General features: G+C 37.4%; 3 protein-coding genes across 3 annotated transcripts; all 3 read right to left on the reverse strand.

Moving 5' to 3' along the window:
* Window positions 1–215: 215 nt before the first annotated feature.
* On the reverse strand, window positions 216–4,622 carry LOC111697569 (RNA-binding protein 45-like). The gene is made up of 3 exons (XM_023467617.1): window positions 4,581–4,622; window positions 2,639–2,712; window positions 216–2,069 (listed from the first exon to the last, which is right to left on the reverse strand). The coding sequence occupies exon 3, from the start codon at window positions 1,996–1,998 to the stop codon at window positions 376–378; it is 1,623 nt and encodes a 540-aa protein (XP_023323385.1). The 5' UTR covers window positions 1,999–2,069; window positions 2,639–2,712; window positions 4,581–4,622; the 3' UTR covers window positions 216–375.
* A 36-nt stretch (window positions 4,623–4,658) lies between these two features.
* On the reverse strand, window positions 4,659–10,346 carry LOC111697536 (uncharacterized). Its single transcript, XM_023467562.1, has 4 exons — window positions 10,259–10,346; window positions 8,423–10,134; window positions 8,041–8,105; window positions 4,659–6,796 (listed from the first exon to the last, which is right to left on the reverse strand). The coding sequence occupies exons 2-4, from the start codon at window positions 10,054–10,056 to the stop codon at window positions 5,145–5,147; spliced, it is 3,351 nt and encodes a 1,116-aa protein (XP_023323330.1). The 5' UTR covers window positions 10,057–10,134; window positions 10,259–10,346; the 3' UTR covers window positions 4,659–5,144.
* Window positions 10,295–15,661, reverse strand: LOC111697570 (RNA-binding protein 45). The gene is made up of 7 exons (XM_023467618.1): window positions 15,639–15,661; window positions 14,870–15,198; window positions 14,240–14,448; window positions 13,631–14,010; window positions 12,497–12,715; window positions 11,587–11,685; window positions 10,295–11,306 (listed from the first exon to the last, which is right to left on the reverse strand). The coding sequence occupies exons 2-7, from the start codon at window positions 15,172–15,174 to the stop codon at window positions 11,139–11,141; spliced, it is 1,380 nt and encodes a 459-aa protein (XP_023323386.1). The 5' UTR covers window positions 15,175–15,198; window positions 15,639–15,661; the 3' UTR covers window positions 10,295–11,138.
* Window positions 15,662–15,915: the final 254 nt, after the last annotated feature.

Here is a 15,915-nt window from a genome sequence, read left to right on the forward strand (position 1 = left end):
TAAGTATTGAAAGCTGTCAGAAGTGGAATAATTTATTCTGGACAACTTATTAATTTTACTTCAATGATTAAATGTAATGAAAAATCTGAAAATGTTACCTATATCTCTAACTGTTAAACATAAGATATTTCATTAATCGGAATCTGAAAAATTCTTAATTTAATTAACAACACAGATAATTTGACAAATAAAATGCAAAAAAAAAAGCTAAATTTTTTTAGAAGGAAGTTCGACAAATGTATTCAATTTACAATTAATTTGTTCAATTTAAATCAAATTTTACAAATATGAAAGAAATCTACGTCAAATCTACGAAACACTAATTTTCAGTCCTACAGGGTCCAAAAGTCCATCTTTTTAGTGTCAGTCCGAGGTCTAGTCCAGCCGAGCTCTCTTGGGTTTCCTCTCCTCGTCCGCAACCTCGATCTTGATCCTGGAACCGAGGACGTCCTCGTTGTTAAGACAAGCCATTGCCTGACTGGAACTAAGCCTACTTCCGTATCTAGCATATCCACACTTCTTCCCTCGAATACAGACTGCGTCGATCAGATCACCGAATCTGCAGAAAAGATCAGTGATGATTGCTGGATCAGGGATTTCTCGGGCTTCCTTAAGAACAAAGAATAATCGTTCGTCGCATCTAGTATTGCTGGGGACACAGGGCTGGCGGGGCGGAAGCTTAGCAGAGCAGACGCTTTGAGCATCCACACTTCCTCCAGAGTACCCCATTGCCCCTCCCATACCCACACCTCCTCCTCCCATACCCATACCACCTCCTCCTCCCATCCCCGCTCCCCCCTCCATGACTCCACCCCCTCCTGCTCCGACTAAATTTCCAAACCCTGAGGATTTCAGAGTCTCTGTTGCTTGCTGAATAGTGCTGATCAGACTTTTGATGTCTGATGGAACATTTGCGACCTTATCCGACATACTGGCTCCTGGTCCCATACTCATACCAGCAGACATAGATCCAGTAGACTCATCAATCTTGATTTGTATCCTAGATCCAGTTGGATATTCAAACCCGTTAATCCTTTCCAGTGCATAAGCTGCTGACTGAGGGTTAGAGTATGTCACACAACCTATGGCACCTTCAGTAGTGATCTCAACTAAATCACAGCTGACTAGGCCAGGAACAATATTGAAGAGCATCCAGAACATGTCCTTACTAGTCGATGGATGGAAAAGAACTTTCAGTCTGCATGAGTTTGATGTTATGCTAGGATACTGCATCATGTTCATCATAGCAGACATAGTGTTCTGGTATCCAGCAACCATACCAGAATTGTAATCATACCCCCCTCCCATCCCACCACTTCCCATACCTCCACCTCCACTCATACCGTCCCAATGTCCTCCTCCTCCTCCCCCTCTTCCCTCACCCCTTCCTTCTCCCCTTCCTTCTCCCCTTCCTCCTCTTCCTGAAGCAGTTCCCTTCGGTTCAGCAAACTTAGCTCTGAAACTGGCGTCACAGTTTTCAAAAGCTCTTGCTGCGTGGGAGAATTTATGATAATTGACATAGGCCAGACCTCTGGGCTCTCCGGTTCCCTTGTCACGGACCAGAGACACATGCTCGACAGGTCCAAAGGCAGAAAATGCCTCAGTGATCTCCGATATCTCCATGGTTTTTGGAACCATGATAAAGAGCCTAGTTGCCGTGATATCCTCTGAAGGACCGGAGGCTCCATCTCCCCGATTGGAAGCGATCACAACCTTGATCGGCCTGGAATCAGAGCCGATCACTGTTCCATTCAACTCATCCAATGCCTCCGCAGCATCAGAGGTCTTCTTGAACTTGACGTATGAGAACCCCTTGTTGGTGTTGGTGGACCGGTCCTTCTTAACACTGAGATACTCAATCTCTCCGTACTGGGAGAACAGAGACCTTAGCTCGTCCTCGGAGGCAGATTTCCCTCCAATGACGAAAAGTCTTGAATATTTAGGTTCGTCCTCTTTAGGTGCCTCGTCATATCTACCACTTCCTCGTCTATAGTCCATTTTGTCCTGTCTCCGAGTGTATTTGTCCCGGAACTATTCCTGTCCTTGTCGTGTCTGTGTCTCCAACTGTCCTGGAAAATAAATTATGTCTTCATAAAGAGTTAAAATATTCATCATATCAAGCTGTCATTTAAATTTTAAAAAATCAAAAAAAAATTTAGTTAGTCAAATATATCAATAAATCATCAAGAAGCTGCAAACATGAAATTTTCCAAACAAAATAATATTTTCTATTTTCTCTTTCCCCGTAAATAAAATCACGATTGAATTACAAAATAAAACCACTCTTTTATTCATTTTCCCCAAACTGCATAATCATCAAGAATAAACCTAAGTAAATATTTAACCAAACAATAATTTTAAATAACTAATTGAATTTACAGCAACTGGAACAAACAAACAAACAAACAATCAACCATCATTCCGTAGAAGTCAGGGCTGAGACCTCATCAAAAATAGCCACATTGGAAAGTACTATCATCAAATATATAATCAAATCATTTTTATAAGTCAGGGTCTGGTTAAATTATGTCTTAAAATTGTCTGGCAAATATCGATCAAAAATTGCATCTAAAATGTGTTTTATGTATAAAATACAAAAGCAAACTTTTCAAGCAATCAATTTTTCATTTTTTTTTACCTTAGTCTTGGAGGTGTGAATGTGAACGATAAGTGTGGAATATGGATTGTTGATTTGGAAAATTCGGCCAGTTTCTAAAAAAATAAGAAACTTAAACTACCAATTTTGTAATTGGATTGACGATGGTGGAAGGTCTACTATGTTAGATTGTAAAGATAGAAGGAAGATAAAATTACAGTTTGATTCCAAGTTAACCTGTTTTGCCAAATATTTTTATCACATGACTCTCAGCTGACCCATAAAACACGACTAGGGAACATAACGTTTTCTTTGTACTTTTAAAAAATATGTTTAGGCTGACCCAGGTCTAAAAACCGGCTAAAAATCCTTAATTTTAAAAATCGGCAACTTTTGTTATTTTTTGGACATCTCAACCAAAAAGGGAGGGTCAGTTTGACCAACTTTAATCCATTTTGGAATCCTGTCTTTATTTTTTGAGGAATCTAAATGAAATTTTGCAGATGTGCATCAGTTGTGTTTAAACTAAGAAAAAAAAATTAGGAAAAAAATCTTTTCACATTTTCTGGATTCATTGATTCATTTTTCATCGAAAATAAAAAATCTTTTGCATACAGGCCATAATTACATAGTATTTTGGTAAAAAAAGCTTTTTTTAGGAATAAGTCTAATAAAAGACTAGCTAGGAATTTTAAACTCCTACATTTTTACTAAAATAAAATAAAAAGATCAACTGTAGTAGACTTTGACATCTACCATTAGCAAAGGGTGTGAACCCATACTCGTTGTCTGTAGTAGACTTTGACATCTACTATTAGCAAAGGGTGTGAACCCATTCTTGTTGACAGTAAAAAGGGTTGCGGCCCTAGTCCTGAATATATTTGCAAGCCTGTTGCATGCTTTCTCACAGAGAGAGGAGGTGTTGACACCTCAACTGCTTTCTCTTTTACAAAAAAAATCGTATTACGGCTGGTGTTCAAAAGTTCTTTGATTTTTGATAAAAACTAAATCCTTGTCTTTGAATCAGACTTTTTGGTAAAACCTTTTAACAACATGGAAAAAGAGGAAAAATACTTTTTCATCACTTATTTTTAGTACTATTCAATTGAGGGAAACGTGATAAAAAATCAGACTTTTTCGTGTAAAAGCTTTAAAATATTATTTTTACCTTTTTATTTTTTTTCTTAGTTTAAACACAAATGATGCGCATATGCCATTCAGATTCCTCCAAAAAATGAAGACAGGATTCCCAAATGTATTCAAATTGGTCAAACTGACCCATTTGAAATTTTTAAAACTTTCAACGGATTTAAGTTACCAGGAAAAATACTAAGAAATTGTGGGCCTTTAGGAAATTTATTTCCAAATAATGCCAAATAGAACTAGGAGTAATTTGGCAATTCTTTTTGTTAAAAGCAATATTACTGATATTTACATTGCAACCCCGATCCCAGGGTCGCAATGTTAGATTGCAACCCTAGGGATGCAATCTAACTAATTGCGAACTTTTCTGCCGAGAAGTTGCGGATTTACAACGTGGAAAACATTTATTAGATTTGATGTCTCAAAAATATGTGTTACAAGACAGTTTTTAAAACCTTAAGAAGGTTGATTTTTATGTAAATTAAAATTTTATACTTTGTTTAGAAGTGGACACATCTCCATAACATTTGATTAAAGTTGTAAAGTTGAAAGGCATTCACGAGAGGCAACAAAGATGCAATAAATATAGAAAGGAACATTACATTACATAAAAAGTTAACTACATAAAAAGGCAATTTTCTTTATTTTTGTTGATACTATTTTCCAAAAAATGTATCATATTTTCCATTTCCTTTTTCCAAATCAGCGAGTAAAATACATAAAAAATTTGTTTGCGCTCGGCGCATACATTTACGAACTATGTGGAAAAATATTATTCATTTCAAGCATTCAAAACTCCATTCAATAAGTCGTAGAGAAAAATTAAAAAAATTATAATTACCTTGATAAAATAAAAAATCGATGATTCCAGTCCCTTTCAATCAAATAATCGATTTTTTCCAACTGTTTTTTTCTGCTCTGAAATTGATAATTTATTATAAAAAACCTTACAGATTATTTACTACGGGCAAAATAATAATCGAGACAAAAACAGAAATTTTTGCTGAAAAATAATTAACAAAAATGTTTTGAACAAATTTAGTTTACTGCTGACGGACAATTTTACATTTACGAAGTACATACAAGAAATACAACAGTTTAGTGTATCAACCAGTTTTAACGACTGATTCATTTTAAAAAATGTGAGAGAAGTATATTGTTTTAGTTCTGACATAAATGTTATGAGTAAATTAGTTGGTTGTGAGAAGTACATATTTAGAGACGTAGTTGAATAGTTGTTTGTTCAAGTTGACAAATGTTTTTGTTCTCTTAAGAATTTACAATAATAGGAATAACCCTGTCACCAATCAAAATCCAAAAAAAGATCAACTCATTTTCATTTCAATTTTTAATTTTCAAGTGTCCCAAGCGTTGCTAAATTTTTAAAAGTTTTCTGTTCATCAATTCACACAACCCTAGCCCGCTTTGGTCTTCTATCTTCATCAGCAACTTCAACCTTGATTCTTGACCCCAGGAGATCTTCTCCGTTCAGAACAGAAATAGCATGGGTTGCACTCTCCTTATTCGCATAACGCGCATACCCGCATTTCTTGCCGCGGATGCATTGCGCGTCAATGAGATTTCCAAATCTGCAGAATGTGTCAGTGATAATGGCCGGGTCGGGGAGCTCCATAGCTTCTCTCATCACAAAGAACAGACGCTCTTCTGTCTTTGTGTTTGCTGGGAGAACGGGTTGCTTCGGAGGTAGTTTAGCAGAGCACACATTTTGGGCATCCACAGATCCATTCTTGTATCCAAGAGTATTCATTCCTCCCATACTAGCCCCTCCTCCTCCTCCCATGCCCGCTCCTACCCCTGGTGTCCCTCCTCCCACTAGGTTTCCAAATCCAGTTGATTTTAGAGTCTCAGTTGCCTGCTGGATAGTGTTGATCAAACTCTTGATGTCTGATGGAACATTTGCATTTCCATTCGAGTGCTCAGACATACTTCCAACACTTCCTCCCACCCCTGATCCAGGTCCCATACTCATACCAGTAGACATAGATCCAGTAGACTCATCAATCTTGATCTGTATCCTAGATCCAGTTGGATATTCAAACCCGTTAATCCGTTCCAGGGCATAAGCTGCAGACTGAGGGTTAGAGTATGTCACACAGCCTATGGCACCTTCAGTAGTGATCTCAACTAAATCACAGCTGACTAGGCCAGGGACAATATTGAAGAGCATCCAGAACATGTCCTTACTAACAGACGGATTAAAGAGAACCTTCAGTCTGCAGGAGGTGCTCATAGTCTGTTGATACTGCATCATGCCCATCATCGTCTGTGATGCAGCCTGCTGATACCCACCCATATCTCCATATCCTCCTCCCATACCCCCCATGCTTCCCATACCTCCCATACTTCCCATACTGTTCATGCTTCCCATGTTATCATGACGGTTTCCCATATGGGCATCCTTGCCAACAATGGTTTTAGTTTTAGGTTCAGCAAACTGCGCCTGGAAACTTCGGTCAGCATTTTCTACGGCAGTAGCAGCATCAGAGAACTTATGGTAGTTGACGTAAGCCAAACCTCTAGGATTTCCTGTAGCCTTGTCACGAACCAGAGACACATGCTCGACAGATCCGAATGCAGAAAATGCATCCTTGATATCTGGAATCTCCATGGTTTTGGGGACTTTGATGAACAGCCTGGTGGCAGTGATCTCTTCGTTAGGTCCCTCCGTTCTCTCAGATGCAATAACAACCTTGATGGGTCTAGTGTCTGTTCCAATACACTTTCCACTCATCTCCTCCAAGGCAATGGCAGCCTGAGAGGTTTTCTTGAACTTGACGTAGGCAAACCCCTTGTTCGCCATGGTGTTCCTGTCCTTTTTCACGCTCACGAACTCAACCTCTCCAAACTCTGAGAAGATACGTCTCATCTCATCTTCAGAACAGGACTTGCCCCCAATGATGAACAACCTGGAGTATCTGGGTTCCTCATGCCTGGTTCCTCCCTGCTCGTCAAACCTACTTGATCTTCTGTAATCCATGGTTTCAAGAGTTGTAAAGTGTTCTCTGTATCCTGTCTCTGGTTCAGTGTATTGTTCTCAACTGTATTCTGTCTTTGGGTCCTGTAAATAGAATAATCTCAGCTTCTGTAAACATAACTTTTATTCATTTATTTAAAGAGACATTTCTAAAAAGAAAATGAAATATTTTGAAAATTAACTTAGAATGTGAAGATTGCATATTGAATAAAATTGCTCAAAGGTCTTAATCCTCTAAAATAAGTTATGTTTAAAGTAGAGTATCAGTTGAAAATCAGTCGAGTATTGTTAAATGTATTCAAATTTTCAAATTCTTAATTGGAATAAATCAGTCAAATTGTGTTTATTGTTGGTCAAAGAAACTTGTACATTGTAAAAGTGTTAAGTGCATTGTAAACAAACTTCAGTTTTGCAGGAATATTCCTTCTCATATATCACCCCCATTGGGGGGAAAATAAAATAAAAATGTTTGTTATGTACCTGAAAAAGGGACGCCAAACTACTCCAGATTCTCACAAACAACTAAATAAATAAAAAAGGATCAATAAAAAATTTCCAATGAAATCAAAAATGTGCAAAAGTAATAAATTCTTATAATTTTTAGGAATGTATAGAAGAATTTGTCTGAAAAACGTTGCAAGCTCCCAAATTTTTTGAAATTTTTGTAAAAATAAAAAAATTGATGATTACGCGTTTTCTATTTTTCCTTTTCTAAGGCTGCGACCTGGCAAGCCAAAAAAGGGCTTTTTAAAAGAAAATTTTTAAGAGATGAGCACGAAAATTAGGGCCTGTATGTTTTGTTTTTCTACCTGATACCTTCAGTTAACTTAATATTTTTAATATTTATAACGGCTGTTATAAAAAATGTTCGAAAAATGTGGAATGTTTAGTAAATTAAAATAGTTGCCTTTTGACAAATCATCAAAAATCACCCCCCCCCCCCCCCCNGGAACCCCTAGACTGCATTCAGGGCACAGCGCCACACTGCAGCTGTGAATGTTTAGTTAATTTGTGACCCAAGAAATTACTTATAAACGATTATTACAATTTTAGTCTCATCATTGACCTAATCAGTGGTAACATCTAAAAAGAGCTTTAAATAAAAAAGCAAGAACTAGCTCAAAAAAGTGTTTAAAAGATCATAAATTTTTCATTTTTTTTTTTAACTTCGTGATATATGTTATAAATCCTTCAAGATTTTTAAGACAGAATTGCCGACAATTATTCCACGGTTTTCTGGTGGTTTCTTCTGTACAGTGTACAATAACGAACATACTATATAATCATTTTTATGTTTAATTAGTACCTGGATCAAAAGTCAGTATTGAAGATTTAACTACTGGATTACAATCTGTAGTACACTTGTACAATCTGAAATAATAACACATAAAATAAACTGATCCAACCAAATCAAACCAGACATTTTAATAGATTGTTGTGAACGCTTAAACATCAAATAAAAGCTGAACTAAGAAAAAAATGTTTTGTTGTTCTAATAACAAATAATTTTGTTAAGAAAAATTATTTTTCTAGATTTTGTGAACTTTCAAAGAACTGACGGAATATGCTTGCTGACGGAATAAGAGCATTAAAGCTCATTATCATTATTAAAGTGTCATTTTAAAAACATTTGTGGAGGTCAAAAGAAGGTCGCATGTTTGAGGACACATAAAATCAATCTTTAATAATCTGTTTTCCGTTTCTTGTATTCCTTCTGATACTTCTCAGGTTCGGCTTTCTCCACCTTTAAGAACCCACCACTGAACCCTGCTCCGTTCAACATCTTAATACACTTCTCCGCGCTCTCAATACTAGAATACCGCGCGTATCCGCACTTTTTCCCGGAGAGACAATGCGCGTTGACAAGGTTTCCGAATCTACAGAAAAGGTCCGTGATCATTTCAGGTTGAGGATGATCATATGAATCTCGGATGACAAAGAAAAGTCTTTGTTTGACGTCGACGTCGTGGGTTACAACGTCTTGGGGTGGCGGAAGTCGAACAGAACTTCTTTGGTTTACCTCCTGGCTCAGCGGAGTGAGTGGAGGGTAGCCAGCGGATGTATTTCCTCCTCCGGCGTCTCCTACACCACCATATCCACTTCCGAAACCGCCTCCCATACCACTGCCTCCAATACCACCACCTCCCATACTTCCACCTCCCATACCTCCACCTCCCATACCTCCACCTCCCATACCTCCACCTCCCATACCTCCACCTCCCATACCTCCACCTCCCATACCTCCACCTCCAAACTTGTCATTCATATACCCGTAGTTGCTCACATTTCCGTATCCATATCCGGAACCAAACCCCGGGGTTTCATCCGGTAACCCGGATACAGATATATTATATCCAGTTCCCTTTAGAGCACTAGTCGCCTCCTTTATGGTGTTAAGAAGAGTGCTGACTTTGCTGTCTACGCCTGTGGCCATGTTGGCCACAGTTGCAAACTGAACCTCAAGCTTTGAACCCAGGGGATACTCTAGACCGTTTATTCTTTCCACGGCATGGGCAGCAGACTGTGGGTTGTCATAGGTGGCGCCACCCATAGCTCCTTGTGACGTCATATCCAGGAACTCTATGTCTACAAACCCGGGGATTATATTGAAGATACCGGAAAGATTATCCTTGCTCAGAGACGGATGGAAAAGCACTCTAACCTTGGTGCACTGGTTGTTATACTGAGGAAGGTTGGATTGACCATACTGGGCTCCAGGTCTTAGAGCCATAGCTCCCGAGTTCATACCGCTCCTGAATCCTGAAGAAACCATGTTTCCTCCTCCCTGGACCCCTTCAACCTTCTCCTTCTTTTTCGGTAGAACAAAATGCGGAAAATAACTGGCTTTACAGTTTTCAAAACAGTGTGCTGCTTCTGAAAAGCAGGAAAACTTGAGGATTGCTTTCTTATTGTCGGACTTGGCATGAGTAATGTCGACTATATTGCCAAATGTGGAGAAAATGGATCGAATGTCATCAATCTCTGTATACTCTGGCATCTTGACAATAATCCTTTGTGGAATAATATCAGAGTTTGATGATCCGTCCTCCTTCCTTGCCCCCGCCACAGCAACATGAATATTATTCTTCTCTGCACCAAGCTGGGAGTTGTTTAGAGCCTCCACCGCAGCTGCAGCCTCGGAGGTTTTCTTATACTTGACAAACACATAACCACGATTCCCTCCCTTCACCTTATCCCTAGGGATTTGAAGGTATTCAATATCTCCATAGCGCTGGAATGCTTCGCGGACTTCGTCTTCGGTAAAATTAGGTCCGATGCTAACAAACAGCCTCGAACATGGAGGATGGTCCTCGCTTGACATACTAGATCAGAGATTAGGTCCAGGTTAGGTTTATCTAGGTCCAGAGGTCAGAGGTCGTCAATTATCCAACTTGAGGACCTGAGATAGACAAAATCAGGTATTCATAGTAATTGACAGGTTGACATGATATTGGTAGGCATTAAATGATAAGGTTTTCAGTTGATCAATAAGTTTTTAAAAATTATTTGAAACAATATCTCACCTCAGCTCTGGGTTCAGGAGATTTGGACTTGAAAGATTCTGAAAATATGAACAATTTAGGACTAGATATTACTTGAGATCCTTCAACAAAACCAAGAAGCATATTAGCAGTCAGTCAGCATTTAAGAACTATTGTATAATAAAAGTGCATGTAATTTTATAACTGGTTATTTAAATAAAATACAGGAGAGGGGGATTCTACAAAGTAAAAGTTAAAGAATCTCTGTAATCTTTAGCTGTTCTTGCTAATTCTTGTATAGTTAAAATTGTAAACTTTTCTGACATAACGAATAAATAGAAAAAGACTAGAATTATATATCATTTGTCAAACTTTTTTTGAACAATTAAAGATTGACACATAAGTTTAATATTCTCCAGTTCGAATGAAATGAAATGAAATCAAGTGTACATCTGAAAGGGAATCCAACGTGGAACCCCTAGACTGCATTCAGGGCACAGCGCCACACTGCAGCTGTGGCCTGTAGTTACAATTGTGAGGGCAAAATTAGGGTTAACTATTTGTATACTTTTACAGGATTTTAAATCAATAAAAAAATGTAAGACTTATCGATGCTTATTGCTTAGTGCTTATTTCAAGTTTGCGTATTCTCCCAAAAATACTGAAGTATTACTAGGGTGGAAATAAATATCCCTTATCAAATATTGAATAACTAGTTTGGGAACCCAGCTTGGTCTGGAAATTTAAACTTTCCCTGTGAAAATCGACCAATTCAATTTAAAATTTATAAACCAAGCTAAAAAAATTCCCATGGTTTTACCGAATTCCCCATTAAAATTTGAGGCAAATCGGTCTAGGATTTCATGAGTTATGATCGGGCATACAAACAAAGATTACTAATTTATATATAATATATGTTGTGTTATCTTCTAAAGGTTTTCTCTCCGTTGAATCTGGAAGGATCAGCAATCTCTACTCTGAGAGCACATCCGAGTAAAGATGAATCCTTCAAGGTATTTAAACATTTATGCGCACTTTCATCACTGCTAAACTTGGCAAACCCGCAGCTCTTTCCTCTCATACAGCGAGCCTTCAACAAAAAATCTTTAAAATATTTTCTTTGAAATTCATCGAAAATTTAAAATAAAATTTGTTTTTTTTAAAAAAATCCCCCCCCCCCCAGAAATAAACTATGTTTGGGAAACTTTTGGGAGTTTTTTTCGCTGAATTGGAGTAATTAAAATAAATAAATTTTTCGGTTAAATAAAAGAAAAATGTCCAAGTTTTTTTTCCCAATCTTCACGAATAATTTCCTTCCCTTACCCTCCCAAAAAAATCTCTTAAAAATATACACCCCTGGAAGTATTTACCTCAACAAGATTTCCAAACCTAGAGAACAAATTTTCCACCAGCTGCTGGGTGGGTGAACCCGCCAGTTGTTTTATAACAAAGAAAATACTTGTCACAACCTTAAACCAGGAATACATATTTTATTTATTTTTAGAGAAATAAAACAAGTAAGTTTGATTTTCCTCTAAATCCTTAATTAATCCACTGTGTTAACCCTTAAGGGCCACTAAATTAAATATAAAAAATAATGATACTTATAGTATTCTGTGGGATAGTTATACTGAGCTGAAAACTTTGGAATCGCGGATATCAAGATTAATGCTTAAAATCCTGGTTTTACTAAACCCAAGATTATTTTAAATTGATTTAACCAATCAGCGTATCATGTTAAAACGGGTTTTGATTTTTGGTCTTGGTGGTGTCATATCAATTGAACTAAACATCGATTAAACGAACGTAAGCTTTGGATAAATGTTTATTAAGACTAACGTTCAAAATGACAAAAGTCCTAAAATACGTTTTTTAATAAGTTCATATTAACATGATTAAATTTATATTTGTTTAAATGCTCTAAAAGTCGGCTTGTGAACAGTTGACTGTGATACAATCGGATATTAGACCAATCGATATAGCATTGTATCTGTAATTGTCATCAAACGTAACTTTTATACAGTAGAAATATCCAAAAAGAGGATTATAAGAAGAAAATCAAAAGTGTGTACATTGAATAATCAGATTAAGCAATCGTGATAAAAAATATCTCATTCTAAAGTTCCTTTTTTGTAAGTAATACCGAAGACTGGAAATATTTTTACGTCAAGAAATAAAGAACATCGGAAAAAAACCGGGTATCCGCTTGCCAGATAAGTAAATTCCATTTTCGAAATAAAATTTTTCCGGAGATGGCGGGGGTTAAATATGAATCCTTGCCTCTGAGTTCTGATCCACAAGAGGTTCCGGTGGAGGAAGATCCACGGAGCAAACTATTCCTGCGTCTACTGCTGATGCTACATCATAAACTTGAGGAGGTGCAGGTGCTGGTTCAGGTTCAGGTTCAGGTTCAAGATCAGGTATAGGATCGGATATTGAGGTTTTGTCCAGAGGTATTAGTTCGAGATGGAAGAATGATTTTAAAGGATACTCCAGGCCCTGACAAAAATATTTGTTCAATTCCACGGATTTATTTTTTTCTATCCGTCTTATTCCAAAAACTTGTTTAAAATAGGGGAAGGGGGGACGATTTTAGAGGATATAGAAACGTCAAATTGAGACTTCAAACTTTCAAACTTGCAAGCTCCCACCATCTGTTGCCAATTTTTGGAAGAAAAAATCCTGGGGTGTCAAATCAAATCAAATCAAATCAAATCAAATTAGGCTTTTATGGATGTCCTACACCCACACACCAAAATTGAATTGACTATACTAAATCAATAATGAAGTGAGGTCTTATGATTTGTACTCTTTGTTTATTTTCACTTGATTGTTAAAGAAAATCCAATAAGAAGTTATTTTTATCACGGTCATAAACAAGAACGAAAATGTGTGAAATTAACAATTTACAATTTCAACCCCCCCCCCCCCTTCGATGCTCTGGGGGGGAAATTAATAATTGTACATTAAAAGGGAAGTTTATTCATCCGTTCTGGCACTTTTTACCTAAATATTAATCTATTTTTCCCTTCAAATCTTTCAGCAAATTTACCCTTAAAATAATTCTATCGTCTAGGGGAAAATAAATTGGACATTGCCATCTTTACATGGAGGCTCACTTGAAGTACGCACACAGTCCCTTCAAATTGTCATCAAATGAAAATCAAGTAAGAATTGAATGATAGAACCTGTCGACATTTTTATAGTGCCCTTTAATTTAAAGCGGGATCATCCTAATTACCAACACGGCTCAATTAAAACCTATGAATTATTTATCAATGAAAAATATTAATTATATAAAATTCAACATGGAAAATATTTCTTGTTGGTGGGGGTGGGGGAATAAGAATGGCTTTCGACATTTCCAGTTACAGATTTATCAAGTTTTTAAACAGTTTAATTATAAAGACCAACCTGTAGTTTTGTTAAAGCATGTTGAGCGTATTCCGTTGATGAGTAAGATACAAGACCAAGAGCCCCGTTAGACCCAACCTCCTGGAGTTGTAAACCAAGAAACCCTGGGATAATGTCAAATAGCCGGCTCACTTGATCAACACTTAGCACAGGGTTATACGCCACCCGGAGATTAGTTCTAACAGAGTGTTGAGCAAGGGTATCAGGTATATGGATTCCATTCGTCCTAGTGCTAGGGTTCAGATTCATCATCATAGGGTTCTGATACATGCTTGGGTTCTGGTACATCATCATGTAAGGCTCCGAGCCTACTGCGTTCATATCCGTGTTGTAGTGCTCGTAGGGATTGACATCTTCAAAGGCTCTCTTAATCCCACATTCTGGTTCAGGGGTATATATGTTTACGACCCTGGAGCTTAGCGTAACATAAGCAGTAGGACATTAACTTTGACTGTGGGTTGAATAATAATAATAGAAATAATAATAATAGTAAAAACCCCTTCCTGGTTTGTTTTTAGGAACTACAAGATATAATAATACTAGTATAAACCCCTTCCTGGTTTATGTTTAGGAACTACATTATATAATAATACTAGTATAAACCCCTTCCTGGTTTGTTTTTAGGAACTACAAGATATGCCGAGTACTCTACAAGCTGCTCGACACAGTTTGCTGCCTCGGAGAACTTGTCAAACCTAGCGTTGACCCTGGTGTTGGACTTGTTGTAGAAGTAGACCTCCTTCACGGTTCCGAACCTAGAGAGCATCTCCTCGACTTGATCCAGCTCCTGGGCTTCAGGTAGAGTAAAGGATATCAATCTATAGAATCGCATAACTAATTCTAGGCGACTCTACATTTGAAGAGAAGAAAAATAAAATTTCAAGTGACCCTCCGTTAATAAAGTAGCATACTTCATTTCTTAAAAAAAATTCTTGATTATTTTCATATATTGGTTCTCTAATACAATGACTTGCAGATTTATTCAGGCGATTAAGAATATTGTCGGAATTAATCCATTTTATGATCGAAAACGACGAATTTTTCTCAAAGTTGCTTAGATATATTTTAAAGAGTTACCGTTCGGAATAACACTCTTCAAATGAAGGGTCCTTAGAAATTACTTCTATACCGTCCCATTAAAAAGGATAGCAACACCATGCATACAAAGGTTTCAATACTCACAAATTGTTGACAAATAGAAAAATAAAGTTACTTGGAATATTTCAAGCAAAAAAATACCTCGGAATAATGTTCACAATATTTCCAGCCTCACTCCTCTGGGTTCCAGCAACGGAAACTTTCAACGCCAGATTCTCAAACTCTGTCCCGTCCAAACCCTCCAGCGCAGCTGCCGCGTCAGAAGTTTTAAAAAATTTGACAAACGCAAATCCGCGCTGGCGCACTTCCCCTTTAGCATTGGTTTTACGCGGGGCTTTGAATTCTTCAACCCTGCCGTAGGATTCTAACAATTCTCGTAGATTTGTTGGATTAAATACTGAGCCCAGGGAAATATAGAGTCGAGAGCAAGGAGGGATATCTTCCATTGTTCTCGACAAAGAGGGATAATCCTGAAATATAATGTTTAAATCTATAAAGCAAACATCTGTTTGTTTGAAACTCCGATTTGACTTAAATATTGATCGAGGGGAGGAAGGCCAGCCACAACAATTTCCCATCTGAGCCACATTCTCCTCATTTACTCGCAGAGCTACCTCGAAATTTTTTTAAAGAATATAGCCACACGTTAGGGCACAATTGAAATATTGATTTTTTTACATCAAAAAAAAAATAGTTTCAATTGATGCTTTCGAGTTTTATGTCCTTAGATATTCCTGGAGTGGAATGCCGCAAATAATTCCGAGTTTTTGTTAATTAAAGTGAAAACAAATGAATTTCTCCGGTTGGTTCCTTGGGGAAAATGATAGGCAGACGTAAGTCAAATATTTTGCTATTTATTTTATATCGTCAAGGTTAGCCATTACGGAGGCAGAAGTGATTTAAGTTTTACCTAAATAAAGTTTGACATCATGCCGAGTACTGCGGCTAGGACAGGCTTGGGGGCCGAGCGCTGCGGCCATGGCTGTAAAAATCGTTAGAATATAGTCTTTTTAATTTTAAGTTTAGAGAAGACGACATTAAATTAGTTTTGAGACTCCCATTTTTTTTAAGCATTTCCTTGGCGAGACGTTTCCATAGCACCATCATTCTCATGGGTCTGAAGTTTCCAACATGAAATAAAAATCATTGCAATAATACGTAAGTCCATATTTTATGCCCTAACGTGG

Source organism: Eurytemora carolleeae, unplaced genomic scaffold (genome assembly GCF_000591075.1).
Source record: "Eurytemora carolleeae unplaced genomic scaffold, Eaff_2.0 scaffold54, whole genome shotgun sequence".
NCBI classification, from domain to species: Eukaryota; Metazoa; Arthropoda; class Copepoda; order Calanoida; family Temoridae; genus Eurytemora; species Eurytemora carolleeae.